Source organism: Leopardus geoffroyi, chromosome C3, assembly GCF_018350155.1.
Source record: "Leopardus geoffroyi isolate Oge1 chromosome C3, O.geoffroyi_Oge1_pat1.0, whole genome shotgun sequence".
Classification (NCBI taxonomy): Eukaryota; Metazoa; Chordata; class Mammalia; order Carnivora; family Felidae; genus Leopardus; species Leopardus geoffroyi.
The window spans coordinates 37,306,507-37,331,761 of NC_059338.1; the positions used below are offsets into that span (position 1 = coordinate 37,306,507).

At 41.8% G+C, this 25,255-nt stretch overlaps 1 protein-coding gene across 4 annotated transcripts in view; it reads right to left on the reverse strand.

Moving 5' to 3' along the window:
* Nucleotides 1–25,255, reverse strand: part of KCNH1 (potassium voltage-gated channel subfamily H member 1) — a 381,062-nt gene that overhangs the window by 289,435 nt on the left and 66,372 nt on the right. For 3 of the 4 annotated variants that reach the window (XM_045452431.1, XM_045452433.1, XM_045452434.1), the window contains one exon: nucleotides 14,874–15,347. In XM_045452431.1, coding sequence (XP_045308387.1) covers nucleotides 14,874–15,347 — 474 coding nt within the window. The remainder of the gene's footprint in view (nucleotides 1–14,873; nucleotides 15,348–25,255) is intronic. The other variant, XM_045452432.1, reaches the window with a different exon arrangement.

The window sequence follows — 25,255 nt, forward strand, 5'->3', positions numbered from 1 at the left end:
ATAAAAAAATATAGAAGAAATTTTAAAAGATGCAGAGGAAAATAAGACACATCACATTCAGGAGAAAGACAAAAGAATGGCATCTGAATTCTCATCAGAAGTAATAACATATTTAAATTGCTAATAGGTTTAAAAAGAAAAAAGTAAACCTATGACTTTATACCTTGAGAAAATAATCCAAAATAAGATGCATTCAAACAAATGATTTTAAAAGTTCATCACCAAAAGGGGCACATGGGTGGCTCAATTGGTTGAGTATCCGACTTCGGCCCAGGTCACGATCTCACTATTGTGAGTTCGAGCCCTGCGTTGGGCTCTGTGCAGACAGCTCAGAGCCTGGAGCCTGCTTCTGATTCTGTGTCTCCCTCTCTCTCTGCCCCTCCCCTGCTCATGTTCTGTCTCTCTCTGTCTCAAAAATAAATGAATACACTAAAAAAAATTAAAAGTTCATCACCAAAAGAACAGCACTGGGAAAAAGAACGAAAGGAGATGCTCAGGCTGTAAGAAATTGATCCCCCTCCCCCCAAAGAAATACAAAACTAAAAAGAAGATATATTAATATTATTAATATAATTATATTAATAATATAATTAATAATGTATTAATATTATATATTAATAAATACAAAATAATATTGGCTACTTAGGGGTGACTGGGTGGCTCAGTTGGTTAAGTGTCCGACTTTGGCTCAAGTCATGATCTCACAGTTCATGAGTTCGAGATCCACGTTGGGCTCTATGCTGACAGCTCGGAGCCTGCAGCCTGCTTCAGATTCTGTGTCTCTGTCTCTCTCTGCCCCTCCCCTCCTTGCACTCTGTCTCTCTCTCAAAAATAAATTAACATTAAAAATTTTTTTCAACAAAAAAATAATATTGGCTATTTAAAACAATAATGGTAACAAAGACCTGTGGGTTTATAACAAAAATAACACAAAGGATAAAAAGGAGGTTAAATAGAATTAAACTATTGTGAAGATATCTTATGTAGTTTGCAAAGGGGTAAAAGTACTAACTGAATAGCTTTCAATACGTGGAGAATGCAGCTGTAATCTCGGGAGAGCACTGATGGAATAATAAAAATATATACAACTAAAAAACTAAGTTAGGAAATTAAATGGGATAATAAACAAATACTTAATTCATACAAAGAAGCTTGGAAAAAAAAGAAATAGGAACCACAAAACAAGTATGGGAAAGAGAAAATAAATAGCAAGATGACAAACTAAAACACAGTGATAGCAACAACTATGATAAAAGTAAGCAGACTAAATATTCCAATTATAAGACAACTGTTGATAGACCAGATTTTCAACAAATAAAAAAGACTCAATCATTTGCTATTTATTTACAAGAGATATTTTTTTAAATATGGCCACAAGACTATACACAAATAATCCTAAAGACTCCACCAAAACAACTATTAGAACTGATAAATGAATTCAGTAAAGTTGCAGGATACAAAATTAATATACAGAAATCTGTTGTGTTTTTTTTACATACTAATAATAAAGTAGCAGAAAGCAAAATTAAGATAACAATTCCATTTACAATTGCACCAAAAAGGATAAAATACCTGGGAACAAACTTAACCAAGAAGGTGGAAGACCTGTATTCTGAAAACTATAAAATTTGATGAAAGAGATTAAAGACAACACAGACAAGTGGAAAAATATTCCATGCTCCTGGATTGGAGGAATTGTTAAGATGTCCATACTACTCAAAGTTATCAACAGATTCAATCCAACCCCTATCAAAATACCAATAGCATTTTTCACAGAACTGGACCAAATAATGCTAAAAATTGTACGGAACCACAAAAGACCCTGAATAGACAAAGCAATTTTGAGAAAGAACAACAAAACTGGAGGCATCACAATCACAGATTTCAAGATATATTACAAAGCTATAATAATCAAAACAGTACAGTACTGGTACAAAAACAGACACACAAATCAATGGAACAGAATAGAGAGTCCCGTATATAAACCCATGCTTATATGGTCAATTAATCTATGACAAAAAAGGAAATAATACACAGTAGGAAAAAGACAGTATATGGTACTGGGAAAACTGGACAGCTACATGCAAAAGTATGTATGTAGACCACTTTCTTACACCATACACAAAAAAAAACTCAGTATGGATTAAAGATCTAAGCAAGACATGAAACCATAAAAGTCCTAGGAGAAAACACAGGCAATAATCTATTTGACATCAACCTTAGCAACATTTTTCTAGATATGTCTCTTCAGGAAAGGGGGAAAAAAGCAAATATAAACTATTGGGACTACATCAAAAATAAAAAGCTTTTGCACCGTGGAAGAATACCATTAATAAAATGAAAAGGCAACGTACTGAGTGGAGAAGATAAAGCAAATGATATATCAATTAAGGGTTAATAGCTAAAATATATAAAGAACTTATACAACTCAACACCAATAAATAAATAAATAAATAAATAATCCAATTTAAAAAATGGACATAGAACCTAAGTAGACATTATTCCAAACAAGAAACATCGATGGCCAACAGACACATGAAAATATGCTCAACATCACTAATCATCAGGGAAATGCAAATCAAAACCACTATGAGATATCACCTCACATCTGTCAGAAAGGCTACTATCAAAAAGAAATAACAAGTGTTGGCCAAGATGTGGAGAAAAAGGAACATTTAGGCACTGTTTGCAGTAATTTAAATTGGTGCAGCCACTGTGGAAGACAGTATGGAGTCTCCTCCAAAAAATAAAAAGTAGAAATATCCTGAAATACAGTAATTCTACTACTGGGTATTTACCCAAAGAAAACAGAAACATTAATTCAACAAGATATATGTATCCCTATGTTTATGGCAGCATTATTTACAATAGCCAAATTATGGAAACAGCCCAAGTGTCTACCAACAGATGAATAGATAAGTGGTATACACACACACACACACACACACACACACACACACACACACATACTGGAATATTACTCAGCCATGAAAACAATGAAATCTTGCCATTTGTAGCAACCTGGGTGGATCCAGAAAGTAAAATGCTAAGTGAAATAAGTCAGTCAGAGAAAGACAAATACCGTATGATTTCACTTATATGTGGAATCTACATAACAAAACAAATGAACAAACAAAAAAGCAGAAACAGACCCATAAATACAGGGAACAAACCAATGGTTGCCAGAGGGAAGGGTGTGGGGGTACAGGAAAAAAATGGGTGAAGGGGAGTAGGAGGTACAGGCTTCCAGTTATGGAATGAATAAATCACAGGAATAAAAGGTACAGCGTAGGGCATATAGTCAATGTTATTGCCATAGTGTTGTATAGTAGCTACAGTTGTAGTTAGCACAGCACACAGAGCTATCCAATCACTATGTTGAACACCTGCAACTAATGTAACATTGTTTGTCAACTATACTTCAGTAAATAAGGCACAGGAAATGTAAAGAAAAGAAATGGAAAAAGGCATGCCATGCAGACACTATCCAAAAGAAAGTTGGGTGTCTATGCTAACCTCAGACAAAGTAAGCTTAAATGCAATAAGTATTATTAAATAAAAACAGGAATATTTAATAACAACAAAAGAACTCATTCAACAGGAAGACAAAGCAGTCCTACCTGTGTATACATCTAGTAACATAGCTCCAAAATATACAAAGCAAAAATTCATAGAAATAAAAAATTCCATAATTAAAGTTAAAGATTGTATATACCCCTTTCTCAGTAACTTACAGAACAAGTAGACAAAATAATTAGTAATACAGACAATTTTTAAAACTCTATTTACAACACAAGAAACAACAGGTGCTGGCAAGGATGTGCTGTTGGGTGGGTATGCAAACTGGTGCAGCCACTCTAGAGAACAATGTGGAGGTTCCTCAAAAAACTAAAAATAGAACTACCCTATGATCCAGCAATTACACTATTAGGTATTTACCCAAGCATACAAAAATACAGATTTGAAGGGATACATGCATCCTAATGTTTATACAGCAGCCTTATCAATGATAACCAAACTGTGGAGAGAGCCCAATGTCCATCAACCGATGAATGGATAAAGATGTGGTATATATACACGATGGAATATTACTCAGCCACCAAAAAGAAAGAAATATTGCCATTTGCAACAACATGGATGGAGCCAGAATGCATTATGCTAAGTGACATGAGTAAATCAGAGGAAGACAAATACCATATGATTTCACTCATATGTGAAATTTAAGAAACAAAACAGATGAATCCATGGGAAGGGGTGGGAGAAGAGGAGAGAAGGAAACAAACCACAATGTTTGTTTAATGATAGACTCTTAATGATAGAGAACAGACTGAGGGTTAATGGAGGGAGGTAGGTGGGAGATGGGCTAGATGGGTAATGGGTATTAAGGAGGGCACTTGTTGCGATGAGCGCTGGGTGTTATATGTAAGTGATGAATCACTGAATTCCACTCCTGCAATCAATATTGCACTGTATGCTGGCTAACTAAAATTTAAACTAAAAAATATATATCTACCTGACCTAATTAGTCTATAGAGAATAAACACTCAACAATTTCAAAATATATATTTTTGGCAATTTCATATAGAATATTTACCAAAATAGACCAGATATTAAACCATGAAGCAAGTCTCAACAAAATTCAAGGATTGAAATCATATAGTGTACTTTCTTACCACTAAGAAATCAATCTAGAAATCAGTAACAAAACGGTAAGTAGAAAATTATCAAAAGATTGAAAATTAAGCAACACACTTTGAAACAAAAGAAATCACAGTGGAAATAAGAAGTGTTTTGAACTGAATAATGAGATTATGACAAGTCAAAATTTCTGGGATGAACTTAAAAGGTCTAGGAGATAAAATAGCCTTAGGGGTTCCTGGGGGGGCTCAGTTAAGCCTCCAATTTCGGTCAGGTCATGTTCTCACAGTTCATGAGTTCGAGCCCCACATCGGGCTCTATGCTGACAGCCTTGAGCCTGGAGCCTGCTTCAGATTCTGTGTCTCTCTCTCTCTGTCTGGCATGCACGCGCTCTCGCTCTCTCTTTCTTTCTCAAAAATAAATAAACATTAGAAAAATTTAAATAGCTTTAAGTTCACATATTAAATCTTTGCTTGAATAATCAATAATTCCATCCCAGTAAACTGGTTGGGGGGGAGGCTAATCCTAATAAACTAAATGCCCCAGAAAAGTAGAAGAAAATATACAAATAAGAGCAAAAATCAATGAAATATAAAGCAGACAATTAATTAACAAAGCCAAAAGTTGGTTCTTTGAAAAGATTAAGGTAATTGAGAAAACTCTACCAAAACTTATTAAGATGAACAGAGAGATGACACAAATGACCAATGAATAATAAAGGAAATCACTATAGATCCAACATTTCTTTAAAATTGAGGGCCTGGGTGGCTCAGTCAGTTGAGCGTCCAACTTTGGCTCAGGTCGTGATCTCACGGTTGTCGAGTTCGAGCTCCACTCTGTGCTGACAGCTCAGAGCCTGGAGCCTGCTTGGGATTCTCTCTCTCTCTCTCTCTCTCTCTCTCTCTCTCTGCCCCTCCCCTGCTCATGCTCTGTCTCTCTGTCTCAAAAATAAAATGAACATTTAAAAAAGTTTTTTTAAATAACCATAAATTATGTGTAATTTCTTGCCAGTACATTTGACACACTAGAAGAAATGGCCAAATCTTTAACAATGCAAACCTGACATGAGAAAAAAAAAATACCTGAATGGTCCTATATTCCTATATATCTGGAAAGTCTCATCTTACACAAATTCTTTCAGAGAATAGTGGAAGAAGATACACTTCCCTGCATATACCTGACAAGGATATCACGAAGAAAAAATTATTAGAGGCCAACACCTCTCATGAACATAAATGCAAAACCCCTAAATAAAATATTAGAAAATCATTTACAGTTATAAAAAAGTACAATACATCATGACCAACTAGGATTTATTCCAGACTGCAGGGTTAATTCAACACTCAAAAGTCAATCAATCGGGGTGCCTGGGTGGCTAAGTCAGTTGAGTGTCCAACTTCAGTTCAGGTCATGATCTCGTGGTTCATGAGTTGGAGCCCCACATGGGGCTCGCTGTTGTCAGCACAGAGCCCACTTCAGATCCTCTGTCCCTCTCTCTCTCTGCCCTTCCCCTCCCCCCCCACACACAAACACACACACACACTCTCTCTCTCTCTCTCAAAAATAAAAATAAGTCAACCAACATAATTGATTAATAAGTTAATAACTAATAAATTAATAAATTAAATTAAAGGAAGAAATTAATAAATAATATTATTAAATTAAAGGAGGAAAAAAATTATTTCAATAAAGACAGAAAAATTATTTGGTGAAATTTAAAACCCATTAATGATAAAAATTCTCAGAAAATCAGGAATATAAGAGACGGTCTTTAATCTAACAAAGAGTATATTTATAAACAACTAACGTCAATAATATACTTAATGGTGAAACACTGAACATATTCCCCCTGAGATGAAAGGTAAGAGAAGGATGTCTACTATAGCCACTTCCATTCAACATTATATTATAGATCCTAGCCAAGACTAAGTCAAAAAATAATAATACTAAAAGTATAAAGACATTGCAGAGAAAAAAGGGTAGTTTTTATTCACAAAGACATGATCGTACATGTAAAAACTTCTAAGTGACCTATAAAATATTCAAATTAATAAGCAAATTTGGTAACTCTGCTGCAAAGTCAATAAACAAAAAACACTTTAAACCAGCAAAAAGCAATTAGGAAATGAAAATTTTAAAAGTCCCATTTACAGAGTGCTGAAAACACTACGTGTCTAGGAATAAGTTTAACAACATCAACAAAAAAAGAATAGCAACAAAATATTGCTAAGAATATTTTGCTAATATATTGCTAATTAAAGAAGACCTAAATTAAAGGATATTCTATGGTCAACATTTGGAAAACTCAATATGAAGACTTCCATTCTCTCCAAATTGGTCGAAAATCCCAACAGGTTTTTTTGGGTTGGAGCGGAAACTGGCAAGCCAACTCTAAAATTTATACGGATGTGCAAAGGACCTAAAATAGACATAGCAATCTTGAAGCAAAAGAACACAGGTAACTGATTTTAATACTTACTGCCAGGCTATGCTAATTAACACCGTGCGGTATTGACCTAAGAACTAACAAACCAATGGAACATGGTAACAGAGTCCAACAATAAACCCCCACATGCAGTCACTTGATTTATGAGCAAGTCTCAGAGTAGGGGTGGAGGTGATAGCCAGACTTCAATGGGTTAGGGGAACAAATGACCTGCCCTGGAAGGCAGTGCCTGGAGAAACACAGTAGGCACCCCGAGTGTACTAAGGGTGGGTCTACGTGGATGGATTCTCCAGTCACGCTGAGACACTGGAGCACAGCCTGGAGGAGCCAGAGAACTGGGTCCAATCAGGATTCGGGGTGGGGGCTTGGCCAGGTATTGGGGTGAGGGCCAGAGGAATGGGAGATCTGGGGCAGGGAGGTGGTGGTTGCTTCAGTGCAGGGGTGGAGGGAACAGCCTGACAGCTTTGGGTTCAAGGGAACTACAGGAGGGGAGATGTGATATTTCCCTCTCCCTCTCACCTGGATACACCTTCAACATCAAAAATTGAGTGTCTGGGTGGCTCAGTAGGTTAAGCATCCGATTCTTGGTTTCATGATCTCAGGATTTGTGAGTTCGAGCTCTGCATCAGGCTCACGCTGGCAGGGCAAAGCCTGCTTGAGCTTCTCTGCCTCCCTTTCTCTCTGCCCCACCCCTGCTCGAGCTCTCTCTCTCACAATATAAATAAATAAACATTAAAAAAAATCAAAGTCAGGTCATGTTACACATCTAATGAAAACCCTTAACGGTTTCTTCTTGACCACATGATAAAATGTAAGCTCCTTGGAAGGCCTCCAGGATTCTGTCACTGGATGTTTCCTCCCTCTCACTACTCCTCCCTCCCCCAGTGCCAACCCTGCTTTGGCACAGTGAATGCCTTGCTCAGCCCTAACAGCAAACTCCTCTGCATATGCTCTCTCCTCTTCCAAGAACACCCTCCTTATTCCTCACCAATCTAACCCCAGCCATCTCCTCCAGGAAGCCTTCCTGGATTCTCTCACTAGGCTAAGTACTCCCCAGTTGTAAGCCGCAACACCCTGAGTTGACCCCTAGAACAGCACCTCTCACATTCTCTGCCGGCGTCAATCACCTGTGGCCCCCATCAGGCTGCAAGCTCTTTGAAGAGTTGTATTCCCATCCCTGATCACCCAAGTCAATAAGATTTCTTTAAAGAAGGAACAACCCTAAAGAGGTACCAAGAAAAGCTGGTGGAGAATTAAAAGAGAAATGGAACTTGGAGTTGGCTAGAACAGAGCCTAGGGAAGAACAGACAGTTAGAAAGCAGAGGGAAATGAGGCATGGTAGTAGTTGAGTCTATTTTGCTCCAAGGATCTCCACAGTCCTTTATGAGCTCTGAGCACAAGTTAGGAAGAAGACTGATTTTAAAAATAAATAAAAAATAAGAGGGAAAGATCTAGGCTGGATTCCCCTCACGGGTAAGATGGAGGAGACAACAACAACACGGGTAACATCACTGCCATCAGACCTTGGCCCCTGGCCACTGCTGTGAGCTGGCAAAAGAGAAACATGCCTATCAGCAGTACTTCGTGCCCATAACAAGACAGTACATGAAAACTATAGTGTGTCCACTCCTGTCCTCTTTTGTTTTGCCAAAATTGGATGTACAAATAGAACAAAAATAAAAGAAATGCCAAGGAAAAGCATATGAAACGTGAGGCTAGTATAGCACATTTGCTTTCCTGTCCATCATAGTGTCAGACATAGCAACTTGTGTTAAATTAAACACTGTCAGTGTTTATCCAGGAGATACCACAGGCTGCTTAGACATGTCAGTCTGCCTGCCAGGGTCTCAGCTCCTGTCCACTCTCGGTGTCCAAGGGACCCACAGGAAGAGGAAATCCCAGGACAAAGCCTGCACTGATCAGGCTTGAATAACCAATGGTTTTCAGTATCTTTTTTAATTGCTCTTACTGAATAAATTATGGTACATCCACTCAACAAAATATTGCTCACCAAAGAAAAGAAATGAGCTTTCAAGCCACGAAAAGACATGAAGAAACCTTACATACATATTACTAAGTGAAAGCAGCATACCATATGATTCCAACTATATGACATTCTTAAAAAGCAAAATTATGGAGACAGTAAAAAGGTCAGTGGTTGCCAGGGATTAGGGAGGAGGGCAGGATGAACAGGTGGAGCACCAAGATGTTTAGGGCAGTGAAACATTATGTATGATACATAATGATGGAGCCATGTCAAACCCTTAGAATGTGCTCTACACAGAATGAGTCCTAGAGTCAACTACGAACTTCAGCTAATAATAACGTATCAACATTGGCTATCACCAATGTCAACACTGATGCAAGATGCTGACAACAGGGGAAACTGTGGCCTCTGCATTTTTTGTTCCATTTTTCTATAAACCTAAAACTGCTCTGAAAAAGGCTTAATTTTTTAATTGCTACTACAAGCCATAGAAATGGCCTCTATTGTTGGGACTCTAGGAAAGGAAATCCCAGGTCATCTCATGACTTCCGGCTGACCTCACAGGAGTCACCTGTGTGAAAATTAAACTGGTGTCCATCCACCTAAATAAAAACCACAGGTTAGGACTGACAACCACAAATTTACAGGCTGAGCAACACATGGGGGTCCAATTTGCTGTCAGCATCAGTGAAAGCCTGAAAGAGCCAGGAACAGTGAACCTAGGGGAACTTAGAAAGGAGTCCATCTGCCAAGGAGAGAGAAGGAGGGCAGATGACCGACCGTTGGAGTCACTTGTGACCTTCACACTCACTGTCCAGCCCTGCACATGTGGACCAGCAACCTCCACTTAGGGTCGCCCATGCTGACCGCTCAAACCTCTCACCTGTCCGTGGTGTAGGAGGGAAGCAGAAGTGGCCATGCTGGAGAATGATTCAGAAAGGGAGACTTGGGCACCAACATGCACAGCTTGGTTCACTCTGGCTCCAATTCTGTGATAAGGCAGCATGACCTGCCTGGGGAAAAGTGCAAGCCTGGAAGTCAGAGACTGAATGAAGCCCCATTTCACTACCTGGGTGGCCTGGTCCTTTCCCCTCATCAGCAAAGCCAGGATAATAGGTGCCCTAGATCCATAAAGTTAAAGCTGGGATGGACCCAGCTTGCAGGTGACACAAACACAGTCCAGGGAGAGTAAACGCTTGCACAAGTTTGCACAGCTGGGTAGCAGAGGGACTCCTGACTGACAAACTGCCTTCCTCCTAGTTCACTGCAGTTTGTGCATGGCCACAGGAGAGTTAGAATAAAGATAATCTGTGTGAAATGTTTTGGAAAGTTAAACACACTAGCTAAAGGGAAGCTGTTGTCCATACTATTTATCTTTTCACTCCTCAGTCCTGTTCTGCTCTAAGGGGAACATCTCCTGTGAGAGAGGCTCTTGGCAAGGGTCAGCTGTGTCAGCGGCACCAGCTGGTGGTGCTGCCATCCCAAGTTACAGAGCCAGGGATGGAGGAAGCTCTTGGCCCCAGAACTGTGACCTGCGAGGTAGCCTGATTGGCTGCATTCTCCCCCTGTGCACTCCAATGGCAGTAGGCAATAAGGCTTCCTGGGGAAAGGGAATATGTTTTGTGAAGAATAATTCCGTCTCTAATCCATGAAGCACGCCAGGCCAGTAATCCGCTAAGCGCTTGAGAGAGACCCATTTGGCTTTTGCTTCAGCATACCCACTGAAGCGTCGGTTCACCCCATTTCCAGACCTTTTGTGCTCCCACCAGTTTAACTAATGTGCAAACATATTCCCAAACAGCCTCCAAAACAGATTATTACCAACAGACTGGACAATGACGCAAATGGAGGCCATCTCCATAAGTGAAACAAGTTGAGCCAAAAGGGATCATTTGTGTGGCTTAAATCATGGAGGTGGGCGACATCCACAGGACTGGATTCACAATGGCTGGCATTAGCAATTTAACCTGGTTCTTTCTTGATCCAAGCCTTGGGTGGGTCTAGTCCTTTCACTTCAAGAGCCCCCACCCCACCCCCACACCCCAGTCGCCCCCACCCCAGCCCGACACACACAGATGGTAAAGCCACCACCGCACATTCCTCTTCTTTGGTGGTCCCCACTGGAATACAGTTCCATTGGTATAATTAGGAAGACACCAGAGAGAATTCAGCTCCACGTATTTTTTATGAGAAATGCGTCAGTATGTTTTTTTCTCCTCACACTCCCTCAAAGAAAGGGACCAGAGCAGAGGGAGCTGCAACCTTAGATCAGCAACTCCACGGTACAGTGAGTGCGAGAAGACAGCAGGCAGCGGATGGGAAACCGCTGAGTCATTAATCAGAATTTTCTTATCCAGCCTAATCCAGGTTCAACAGTTGGGATACCTTTCATGCCCTCCCCGACCTCCTCTAAACCACCCCCCGCCACCGCCGCCCCGCAAACTTCCATTCCCACCAAATTAATGGCGTCTTTCAACAAAAGGCCTATGCCTGGGAAACCATGCTGGGTCTGTCCCTCAGAGAGTGCCTCAACTGCCCATCTCATCACCAACACAGTTGCTTTGCGGGGAATACAGATGTACCACTCCTCATATGCAGTGCCCAACTTCCCCACCACCACAACCAGGCCAAGGGGTGAGCCACAGACTTTGGAAGCTTCTTGGTCAGTTTGGACTCAACTATGTCCATCAACGTTTTGTTCCTATTTTATCCATTCTTTCCCTATTAAGAATAGAAAAGAGTTGGGGCGCCTGGGTGGCTCAGTCGGTTAAGTGTCCGACTTCAGCTCAGGTCATGATCTCACAGTTTGTGGGTTTGAGCCCTTCATCAGGCTCTGTGCTAACAGCTCAGAGCCTGTAGCCTGTTTCAGTCTCTGTCTCTGTGTCTCTCTGCCCCTCCCCCACTTGCGCTCTGTCTCTCTGTCTCTAAAATAAACAAACATGTAAAAAAATATATAAGAATATAGAGGAGTCAGAAGGAGACTCAGTATTGCTGTAACCATATGATTTGCTGGATCCTCTTGAGTGAGTCATATTCTCCAAGTCTGTTCCCTTATTTGTGAGTTAAAAGGGTTGAACTGGATGACCTTCATGGTCCTCCTGGGCTCTGAGTCCTCCTCCCATCCCACCTTCCTCCCACCCCCACTGCAAGTAGGAGGTCAAAGTGCTGGACTTCTTGTTTTTTTATCATCAGCTCCTAGAGGTAAAACGAACACAGGTGAGATTTTACAACTCCTCAAACTCACTTTGCAGCTAGTAGGGAACTCAAATATTCCACTGCACACAGGCCATGCCTTCAGGCAGGAAAGGTAGCCATAGATAGGAAATATAGCTAGGAATAGATAGGAAAACTGTGATCCAGAGAAGCTAAATGTCTTGCACAAAGTCCAGCTTTTTTTTCTTTTTTTTTTCTTTCTTTTTTTTTTTTGAGAGAGAGAGAAAGAGAGCAGGGAGGAGCAGGGAGAGACAGGGAGAGAATCCCAAGCAGGCTCCGTGTGTGTGGAGCCCAAAGCGGAGTTTGAACTCACAAACCCCGAGATCATGGCCTGAACTGAAATCAGAAGTCAGATGCTTAACCACCAAGCCACCCAGGTGCCCCTGGAAAGTCCCAGCAGTCTTAACAGGTGATACCAAGAGGCCCAGGAGCCAAATCTTCAGTTTCCTAGTGCTGACTTCCCCCAGACCACAACGGATGTTATGAAAAGGCATTATTTCGGGTATCAGCCAAAGCTTGAAAAGAAATCACTAAATACAAAATCAAGTCTTTATGGAAGCAAATCATAGCTATAGCTCCTTAATACTCATATTATTATTTATGACCAAGAGATGGTAGTGAGAGCTTTGATGCTAAACCCTTTCCAACTAGAAAGTTACGGGTAACTGGTGTTTTTCTTACCGGCCAATCTACTTAGTGACTGTGGAAATCAGAAACCATGTCAGGGTTACTCACGATTGATGGCAAAGGACTTCCAACCTGACATACAGAGCTTGAGGAGAAGCCCTGCTTTGCTAACCGACGAGGTAATCTTGACACATTTACAAATGTGTTTATGGCTCTGCCAATGTTTAACAAGAACCTGCAGAAGCCAAAGAACTGTTCTATTTATCTGCAATTTTTCAATGCTATTGCTCTAAATAGCAAATGGTTTATTTTTAAAACTCGAGAGGTTCTTTTTTTAAGTTAAATTTCATTCCCCATATGTGTAGGAGAAGCTCTTTTAGGCTGAAATCATTCAGTTATCTGAGCCAAAATGATAATACTTTCCTCACTAACATGAAATCTAGAAATGTGCTCACAGAGAAAAATATCATTCCCAACGTGTACTCAAATTCACACTGAAGAATCCCAACATTCACTTTAGGGACAATTTCATTCTTGTAAATGATCAGTCTCACTCATCCAATACAGCTACAAAATCCACACAAGCCACCCAGAGCATTAGTCATTGGGATTTCAAAGTACATTAAAACACACCACACAGATAAAAGCAGGGGTTGTTCTGGGTTTAGAGCATCTCAACATCAGTTCCTGGAGAGAGAAGTGGTAGGTAGCTGGGTTCTCAAAGAGAAAAGGGCTGGAGTCCTCACCCATTACTGACACTGATCTGAAGGCTGAGAGGTATCATTATGCCACCAGCAAGTCACAGAGTCACTGGCCAGGCCCTGTGGCCTTGGCAGGGAGCTGGCTGTTCCTTCCAATTATCTCAAGACTAGTCCCATTAGCTCTTTAGCCCAGAGAGTGAATCTTGCCTCAACTAAGTCTCCAGATGGCTTCCTGAATTACCCACCCAGGTAACACCCTAGCCAGACTGAGATTTCTAGGACCCTCTGTAATCTGAGGCAGTGAGGGCCCACTGCTACATGACGCTGAAGATTTACCAGACGAACTACTTGATCTTTAATGCATTTGGAGGATCAAGTAGGCAGCAGGAAAAAGAAAGAACAACTCCCATGTAACACTTAAGCTGGATAAGAATCTGCATTTTCCTTTGCGATGGCATGATATCCTTGCTTTTTCAAAGGAGAAAATCACCTGAACCAGGCCAGTGGCCACTTCCTTGTGCAACTCGTCCCAGGCACCCATTCACTGACTGTTTGAGCATGTCCTAATTCCAATACACTTAAAGAGCATTTTTCTCTTCATCCCCTCCATTGCCTGCAGGACTAACAATCCAAAGCAGCGTAATCCAGCAATAGCACTACTCCTCTTAGTCACAGGGCGAACTTGACCGTAGCCTGACTCCCTTGGCAAATGTATGCAAGGGAGAGTATGGACCGCTGAATTCCAGTGGTCATTGCCAAGTAACAAGTCATTCTTTTCCAACATTTACAAAAAAAAAAAAAAAAAAAGCAAGCAAACCTGGGGGTTAAATAGCATCCCTGTTGCCAGGAGTTAATTGGTTATGCAACAGCCAAAGGTCAGCAGCAGATGATACAAAAATCCCCATAATTAGAATAATCAGTAAGTAGGCATTCAGCAATTGCATACCAAGTGAAAGATTCACCAATGCAGTGGCAATGCATGCCTGCTTCTGTAGCCCCACCACCCCTGAGCCAGTGGCTTGCACTCCACGTAAAATAAGAAGGAAGCTTCTGGTCTCTTCCACATCCATTCATGGACATGCAGGGCCTCCAAACCTCCAAAGGACAAAAACAGCAGGCGAGGATATCTATCAAGCATGCTCCCTCTGTTCCAGACATTAGCCATGCTAGTTCCCACCCATGTAATTACTCTTCTGTTGACCACCCACATTTATTCAGCTTTCAAGACATGACAACAAGGTCTGAGATTTGAGGCATGTACCTGACTCTCTCTCCCCTCCAGGGGTGGTGGAATCTGATCAGCAAAACCAATCTTCCCTGGATCACCCATAAAGGCACTAACCTCATCCACGTTCTCAAAAGCGTTGATGACATCATATGGCAAACAGGACAGAAGGTCAATCACAAACCACGTCTTCAGGTAGTTCATGCGGATGAGTTTGGGGTCAGAAATCACCTCCCCAGCTGGTCCAACAAAAGTAGTATGAAAATTCAGCACAATGTCCACCAAAAAGATCACATCCACGATGCTATCCACAACCAGCCAGGCCACGTTGTTCTGCCTGGTTTTAAAGGAGACATTGTAAGGGACCAGGATAGCTGTGTAGAAGGTTAAGATCAAGATGATCCAATCCCACGTGGTCTTAAAAACACAGTAATGTAAGATGATGTGAGGGGGAGTCTTTGGTGCCTCTTGCTTGTACTGGGGAAGGATGTCTGAGCCCAGCTGTAGAACCTGTACAGAAAAACATGATCAAGAGAGAACTAAGTTAGGATTTCATTGCAAGCATCTGACCAATCAGCATCTGTCACTATTAAATGCTCATGACACTCCAGATGGATCGTTAGGAGCAAAAACAGGTACTAGAGAGGGTGCCTGGGTGGCTCAGTCAGTTGAGTCTCCAACTCTTGATTTCGGCTCAGGTCATGATTTTGCAGTTCGTGAAACCAAGTCCCACGTCTGGCTCTGCACTGGGCATGGAGCCTGCTTAAGATTCTCTCTCTCCCTCTTCCTCTGCCCCTCCCCTACTCACACTTCCTCTCTTAAAAAAAAAGGGGGGGGTACTAGAGGAGTATGAGAGAATGGAAGTGAACATTATAATATAATCATGAGGAAACAATGAAAATCTATTATTTGGCTTCCTGTGAGCCAAGCATTGTACTAAGTACCTCACATACATTTATTATCTCACTTAATTCTAAACACAACCCTGTATTGTTGGCTAATTATTATTCCAATGCAACAAGTCAGAAACTGAGGCTGAAGAGGATTAAGCAGCTTTACTCAACAAATATTCACCATTCTGTGCCAGGAACTGTCCTAGATGCTGGATGTACAGCAATGAAGGAAACTGTGATGTCTGCTCTCATGGAGCTGGGACTAGTAGACAAATCAAGATAACTTCAAATTGTGATAAGAGCTAACTAAGAGGAAGGGGTAGAGACATGGTGACTGGATAGAATATGACATAAAGAGAAGGGGAGGAACAGCATTTGAACTGAAACTATTAATGACAACCAGAAACCATCTATTCAAACTTGTATGAAAGACTATCTGAGGCAGAGATAATAACTAGCAAATAACCCCAGGGGGGGACAAGCTTGATGTTTTCAGGCAAAAAGGGAAGTCTGGCATGACCAAAGCCGACTGGATGATGGGAAAGGGATGCCAGATGAGCTCAGAGGGGGAGCGGAAACCAGACCACACAGGACCTAGTGGGCCATGAGGAGGGACGGGACTTCATTCCCAGTATGTCTGAGTGGAACTGGAGAGGTTTAACAAAAGAACATTAATCTGCTGCGTGTTTTTAAAAGATCACCCTGGCTACTATGTAGATAATGAATTGAGGCAGAGGATTAGAGCAAAGAACAGACTCAGGGGACTTGTTATAACAGCCTGGGAAAGAGATGAGGTGATGGGGTAAAGTAGCCTGATTTTTTTACATATTTTTTACATAAAACCAGCTGATGACGTGCTTATGGTCAGAAAGGAAAGGAAAGGGAGCAGTGAAAAGTACCACTACTCTGTCCCAAAACCCAGCATGATGGCTGGCCCAGAGTAGGCACTACAGGAAGGTTTTTAAGTGGATGACTGAACTTCAAGGTCATACAGCTAGCAAAAGATGGAACCAAGCCCCAGACTAGGTCTAGCTGGATTAGAAACACATGCTGTTTCACATCAAGGTTACATTTCCCTAAATAATAGGCTTTTGCAGAAGCAGACTCAGTGAAGGATGAAGTCCAGAGAAGCTCAGCTCCAAGCAAGTATCACAGATGGGTTTCACACTCAGTAGCCAGCTTTCAGAGGCCAGGCCAAGCTGGAAGGGACCCTCACCCCCTACCCCCAGCTGCTCCTCTGTGCCACCTACAGGTTCTTATAAACCTCTAGGTGAAACTTCCTCTTGTGTCATGAGAACTTGTTTATTCCCCTAGAGGATAAAGAGCCCTTAGTGAATATAAAATAATCTGAATATCCTTGTCTCCTCTATGGTTGGCTCCAGGCCTTAAAAGGCAAGTGAAGGGGCGCCTGGGTGGCGCAGTCGGTTAAGCGTCCGACTTCAGCCAGGTCACGATCTCGCGGTCCGTGAGTTCGAGCCCCGCGTCGGGCTCTGGGCTGATGGCTCAGAGCCTGGAGCCTGTTTCCGATTCTGTGTCTCCCTCTCTCTCTGCCCCTCCCCCGTTCATGCTCTGTCTCTCTCTGTCCCAAAAATAAATAAACGTTAAAAAAAAAATTAAAAAAAAAAAAAAAAAAAAAAGGCAAGTGAAAGAAAGCCAGAAATCTATAGAGTGCCCAGTGTACATCTTTGGGTACGGGAACTGTTTCCACCCCTCCCCCCGATGCACATAGCCCTTCTAGGCTTGGGATTTTAACTTCTCTTCCCATGGAAATGAATTTATACAAGTGTGGTTAAGGAAGCTTGAGCCCTGAAACCGCAAGGCAGGAAAAGAGAGAGACCTATAAGAATAAAGCAAATAAAAATAAATTGTAAGGGACTTCCACTTCCAGAAAGATAAAGTAGACACACTTTTTCTACTCCTCCTCTAAGTACAGCTAAACATCTTGGACATTACATTTAACACAAATTTAAGACTCTGAAAGAGAAAAAAGCAAAAAACTGCCTAGGCATAACAGAGATGTGTTCTCTGGGTTTTCTTTGTGCCTCATGTATTCCCAGACTTAAAGCTAAAGAAGCCAAGAACCTGGAAAGACCAATGGATGCAGACAAAAAAATGTTCCAACAAAAGCTCACTCTCTATAGTGACAAGAATGGGAAAGGGGCAGCCTCCCGAGACAGAAAATTGTTAGATAATAACCACTCTACCGTAGGCAAGCAGCACAGTAAAATGGGTGGCCCCATAACTACCCAGGCCAGCAAAGGCTACTAGGAAGCTAGATTTCCCCCATCTCAAGGCTGTAATGAAGCACTCAACCTCCTCCTTTTTCTCCTCCTCCCTATGGGGCTAGTGCTGGAAAAGGCCCAGTAGGGAGCCTGGATTTCCATGTCCACCAGCAGTAATGAAGCCACCTCTGCCCACAAGACAGGGAGGTAGCAGTGTAAGTTCAATGGGCAACAGAATTCTCACCCCAACCCAGAGATAACAAGCAGCACCCCTAGGTGTCAATAGAGGCTGGGTTAAAAACCTAAACTTCTACCCCAATCTGGTAGAAATGAGGGGATACCTCCCCCTTCTTCTGCCATATTCAGGTCAAAGGAAGCCACCTAAAACAAAAGGCTTAAATAAGATCCAGAGTTCCAAACATAAAATTTCCAAAATGCCCATTTCTACCAAAAATCGTTTGTTATGCCAAGAAATAGGTAAATATCAAATGAATGAAAAATAACCAATAGGTGCCAACATCAAGATGACAGAGATGTCAGAAATATCTGATGAAGATTTTTAAACAGCCATCCTAAAAATGCTTGGACAGGCAATTACAAATATGCTTGAAACAAATGAAAAAAAAAAATAGAAAGTTTCAGAAATAGCAAAAAAGTAGAAAGTCTCAGCAAAGAAAGAGAAGATATAAAGATGAACCAAATATCAATTTTAGAACCAAAAATGCAATAACCAATGTAAACATTTCAGTAGATACGTTCAACAGCAAAATGGAGGGGAAAGAGGAAACAATCAGTGAAACTTGAAGAGGAAACAATAGAAATTACCCAATCTGAACAACAGAGACAGAAAAGTGTCTTACATAATGATAAAAGGGTCAATTCATAAGGACATAGAAACCCTGATGTGTATATACCAGACAGCTCTGAATACATGCGAAGCAAAAACTGGTAGAACTGAAAGGGGAAACAGTCCAGTCCACACACTTCTCTCACAGTCTTTGATAGAACAACCAGACAGAAAATTAGCAAGGATATAGCATAACCCAACAACATCATCAACCAACAGAATTTAGTCGATATTTATAAAACACTCCACCCACCAAGAGCAGAATGCTCTTTTAGGAGGATGAAAAGACACACTATGACCTAGAGAAGATTTTTTGCAAACCACATACCCCACAAAGAAATAGTATCTAGAATATATAATTTATAATGTATAAACTCAAAACTCAACAATTAAAAAAAAACAAACAATCCAATCAGAAAATGAGGAAAAGGCATGAAGGGACATTTCCTCCAAGAGCATATACAGATGGCAGACAAGCCCATGAAAAGATGTGCCATCTGGGAAATGCAAATTAATATAGTGATAAGCTATCAATACTCACCTATGAGAATGGCTGAACTAGAAAAGAGTGACAACACCAAAGGCTGGTGAGAATGCAGATAAACTGGAGCACTCATATACTGTCAGTGTCAATATCAAATGGTACAATCACTCCAGGAAAGAATTCTGCAGTTAAACAACCAAATATGCAACTGCCATATGACCCAACAATTACAATCCTGGGCATTTATCCCATTAAAATGAAAACTTATGCTCACACAAAAACCTGTACACGAATATTTACAGAGCATTATTCCTAATGGCTAAAAACTGGAAAGAACCCAGATGCCCTTCAACAGATAAATGGTTAGGTACACCACAGTACATCCACACTACAGAAAATACTCAGCAATAAAAGGGTACAAACTATTGATACATGCAGTGAGCGGGACTGAAAAAAACAACCCCCAAAGATAAGGTACTACATGATTCCATTCACACGAGATCCTTGAAAGGACAAAATTATACCAAGAGAGAACAAATTAATGGTTGCCAAGGGCTTACGGAGGGCGTGAGGGCAGAAAGGAAGTGAGTGTGGCTATACAAAAGCAACACAAGGCTTTCTTGTGGCAGTGGAATATTCTGTATCTTGACTGTACCAATGTCAGTATCTTGGCTGTGATATTGTTCTATAGTTTTGCAGGAAGCTGCCATCCAGGGAAACTGAGGTAGAGCCCATGAGATCTCTATGTATTATTTCTTCCATGTGGAAGCTATAGTTATCTCAAAATAAGAAGTTTAATTTTACAAAGTCAATGAATATAGATGAATTACAAGCATTGTAAAGAAGAGGTCCTGGGCATTCAGCTAAGGGAAAGGCAGGGGAAAGGTAGGTGACTTAATTAGTGGTTTATTGTATTGTTTGCAAAATACAGTCTGGGTGATAAGACTATTGAGCAAGAACTTAAAGGAATCCACAAGTAAGCAGCCACCTGCTGACGGTACAGCAAAGTTGCCTAGAGCTCCAGGATTCTTGGTAACAAGCCCTCAGGAGGAAATGCCTTTTTAGAGAAAAATAGCTGTTCCTGTGACACTTTAATATAATCCATAATTATTTCTAAGTGGATTCCCAAGCTTTCCGGGACACTATGAAGCCCTGCTTGAATGAGGCCTGAGTCATCAGTGTCTTCATACCTCCCCCAAACTCCAGGTTGACCGCAGATTCTCCCCCCACCCCCGCTTCTATTCCTATATCATGTGTTCAAAGGGGATTGACTGAGGTGTGAAGCTAGACGTGGAGGGTTGTTGGGGACTCGAATTCAGTTTCTCTCTTCCATCTCTGAGATGTCGCCTTTCACACTGAAACCATGGGGTAACTGCATTCTGGGAGTAGACTCAGATGTTAGGATATTTGATCAGAATAAATGTGACACTCTTTTCCAAATCTTTATGCTAAAGGCTACAAATGATTCCCAGAAGATCAAGCTTTTGTAGTTTGGTGATCCTATATATTTTACTCTCATGTTAACTCTTTAGCAATTACCTATAGAAAATGGAAGGTGGAGGGGCGCCTGGGTGGCTCAGTCGGTTAAGCGTCCAACACTTGATTTCTACTCAGGTCATGATCTCACTGCTGTGAGATCGAGCCCCACATCAGGCTCTGTGCTGACAGCATGGAGCCTGCTTGGAATTCTCTCTCCCTCTCCCTTTGCCCCTCCACCACTTGCACGTGTACACATACATGCTCTCTCTCAAAAAAAAGAAAAAAAGAAAACAGAAGGTGGAAATATCCATGAAGCAACTTTTTCATGATAACCTATATTCTTAAGAAAAGTTTCCTGATCAAAAGAATATTTTGCATCCATTTAACTACCTGACTCCAACAGTCTTTTCAGAGTCCAGTGACAAAGGACTAATTATGCATGTTGATCAGAAAGATTCCTGTGAGACTGGCCTACCTCCCCCCTCAGAAGTGTGTGTGGAAATGGATTCAGACCAGGCACCACTCTGATGAGCTCCAGGACTGTCATCCTCAGGAGAAAAAGCTTTCTCAGAGTCATTCAGAATATCATTATCTGGGAAAGGGTTAGTGTCCTCCCAAGGGAGGAAGTCTTCGAGTTCAGATTCAAAAGAGATGGGATGCCCACCTTGTGTCCAGCCATAAGAGGCTTGCCTTATGTTAGATGTTCAGCGACACTTCCAGAGCTTTGCAGAGGAACAGCTTCCCCAGACGTGAAGACACAATGACCTGGTGAGGTGGTCCCAGGGACCACAGCAGCCAGTCATCTTCCCCACCTCTTTTCTGCATTTGTCAGCATGAACACGAGCTTCTAGTTTCTTTCATTTGATTTGTTTCGTACACTAGAAGCTTCCAAAGGCAGAGGTCTGGAAGCCCCTTCAAAATGCGCTTCCAAGAGCGGGCTTGTGTCTGTCCTATCTGCCCAATCAGACCAGGAGTCCCACAAATGCAGATACTACTTCACCAAGTGTCACACTCTCCCTGTCCCTCCTCCCCCTACAACACCCAGTCCCAGGCTCTGCCCACCGGAAAGGCTCATTACAGGCCATTACTGATGATGCCAAAGAATGCTCATCTCAAACACTGATTCTGGAGTTAAGGCTTTTCCCTAGATGAAGAAGAGGCACATCTGTCTGGCTGTCACATTTCTCTAGTGCTTTTACTTCCAAAATCCTCTATTGGATTTCTGAATCCCCGTAATCACCCTGTGAGGGGGTTCTACAGATGGGAAAACAGAGGCTCAGAGAGACAAAGTGACTCACCCTGAGTCATACCAGGGCTGAGTAAGCAGAGAGCTAGGAGCGCAAGCCAGGCTGCCAACTCCGAGCCTTCAAGTGTGTTCACTAATCTGTTTGTACAGTCTGAAATACCCTTCACGGCACAGTGACATACGTCATCACATCTCACACAACCTCCTGAGAGGGGAAGGCCGGTGTTTTTCTTATTTTACAAATTGGGAAAATAGGCCCAGAAGGCAAAAGGGCTTGCTCACAATCATACTGCAGATGACCAAGCCCAGTTTCCTAATTCAATGCTCTTCTTCTGTCATAGGACCCTTGAAAACTACAGCTTTTCCACAAGGCCTCTGCATGATGGCAACATGTCACCCTGTCATCTTATGAACCCAGCTTCTGGTCGAAAGCAACATCCCCCAGTGTAGACCTTCTCTAGGCCTTCCCAGTTAAAGTCCCAAACCAGCCACACTGGCCAGAGCCTATCTCCCTGAAGACCATATGCCATGGTCCCCAAGTCATGCCTAGCTAGATTAAGAAAGAAGCGGGACCAAGCCACCTCACCCAGAAACCCTCTGTGTCAAAAGATGGTCACCACACAAAGTGATTCCTTCTGAAGTAGATTAGAAATTAGAGCATCTCAAGTGCTGCCCTCTGCTATGCCTCACTCCCAGCTCATGTTTTTCCCTTGTGAATCAAGGAAAAAATCAGGGAAGTCAATCTTCGCTTCATTACTGATGAGCCTGAGGCAAAGTGAGGTCTCCATGCCTCAGTTTCCTCTACTGAAAAATGAAGCTAATACCACTTATTCCAGATAGATACTGTGAAGGTCAAGCAAAAATAGAGATATAGATATGCGTGTATATGTATGAATTTTTCTTGTAAATAGGTAAGCAGTATCCAAACACTAGTGTTTTTGTACAAATAAAGGAAAAGATTGCTTCAGGATCTTTTCATGTGTCTGTTGGTTATCTGCATGTCTTCTTTGGAAAAATGTCTATCATGTCCTCTGCCCATTTTTAATGGGATTATTTGTGGGGGTTTTTGGTGTTGACTTATATAACTTCTTTATATATTTTGGATATTAACTCCTTATTGGATAGATCATTTGCAAATATCTTCTCCCATTCAGGAGATCCTGGGTGAAAATCAGGAAGACTCCAGCAATCAGCTCATGGAGTACATCCTGTTTGCCTAACGGCCTTGGCTTCCTCAAAGATCACGGACCAAAGATCACTGACAGAACTAAAATGGCCTTGTAAGAAAGGAAGACTGACAAAATACATTTATTTGGGGGGAAAAAAAGGCAAAATAAAATGGCCTCAGAGATCCCATCAATTCTATGGACTCTTATGGAAACAACCATGAACACCTGGACACCAAAGTCACCCATGAGGATCCAAAGATCCCATAGTTTAGAGGAAAAGAGAAGGGGTGCCTGGATGGCTCAGTCGATAAAGCATCCAACTTCAGCTCAGGTCATGATCTCACAGTCTGTGGGTTGAAGTCCCACGTCGGGCCCTGTGCTGACAGCTCAGACCCTGGAGCCTGCTTCAGATTCTGTGTCTCCCTCTCTCTATGCCCCTCCCCTACTCATACACTGTCTCTCTGTCTCTCTCAAAAATATATAAACATTAAAAAAAATTTTTTTTTGAGTTTCTATGCCAGAGACCTTGGCATTCCTTTATTTTTTTAAATGTGAAATTTATCATCAAACTGGTTTCCCATACAACACCCAGTGCCCATCCCAACAACATTAAAAAATTTTTGAAGAGAAAAGAGATGTGCAACCAAACTACTAAAATATAATACAAAAGTGGTAAGAGATGCATGTATAAAAGTACTTCAGGAGCAGAGGAAAAGAGACAATGAACTGACTTAGGTAGTCAGGAAAAGCTTAGACGTGAGGTGATTGCCAAGACCTTGCTTGAAGGATGGGCCACAGACAGACAAAACGCAGGCAGGGCATTTTCAGCACCCAGTGTACACAAGGCTTATGTAGAGGAAGTGGGGTAAGAGCTGAGTGTGGGAGAAGCCTGGTGTGGCTGAGGCCTAGAAGTGGTTTGCGTTTTGTTGTCATTTTGTGTTTTGATGGGGTGACGTGTCTACAGAAGACAAAATTGGAAAATGATGCTAAATATAAGGGAAGAGGAAGGCAAACCTTGATGTGCCCTTTACGTCAAGGTAAGAATTTTAAGTAAGGGAGGTTCATAATCAACTGCTGTGTGCGAAGGTACTCCAGCATCCGGGTGACAGAAGGAGAAGAGGCAAGCCTGGACACACAGGGAGGCCTGCTATGAGGTACCACAGAATTCCAGGAAAGAAACGATGCGGGCTGAATAGGGAGGAGCAGTGGACAAGATCATGGGCAAACTGTAAAGTCTTCCTGTCCTGGGACACTTAAGACCTGGCCAATCCACCATGGCCAGGATGGGTCCTAACAAGGGTCAGAGGAGTGAGCAGCCTCAAGATTGCCATCTCCTGGAGGGTGGCAGCCGTCATCTCCCGGGAGGATGGCAGCAGAAGGGCCCAGGGTCAGACACAGGGATCTTCCTCTTTCACAGTGGCCCCAACATACTCAACGATTCACCAACCAAACTGGCTTCACTGATCATTTAAGGACACAGGGCAACCCACAAACACCACCATCCCATCATCCACCACGACTCTCTCAAACATCCTCCCCCTATGGGCAAAGAGAAACCCTAGCCCTCAGAACCCCTTACTCCAGGCAAACGCGCCACCCCCCCGTGCCCCGCCCACTTCCCTAACACAGACTCTGTTTCTATTTAGAAACAATTTTGGTTTTTATGACTACAGAGTGAGGACAAACTCAGTCCCTGCCAGAAAATGCACAAAGGAAATGGGAGAGCAGGATGTTAACTAAGCTGAGAATGATGCTCCAGTTACAAAATAAAGCCTGATTTGGGGTTTCAAACACTCCAAGCTAAACAACTGTTTAATTCCTGTCATAAACACCCTTCTCCATAAACCAGACAGGTGTTATTTTTAGAACTTTTTCCATGATGTCCTTGTTCTTTCATGGAAGAGATAAAGGCAGTGGGAAGCAGTTAAAAGTATTAACCCATATACTTTATGTCATGGTCCAGTACCAAGCCCCACAAAATGTAATAGGGTGACGATCTGGGTTTCCTCTTACTCTTCTTACTTCTTACTCTTCTTACTTCTACTCTGGTTTCTGCTGAGAAATTCTTTTAACTTTGT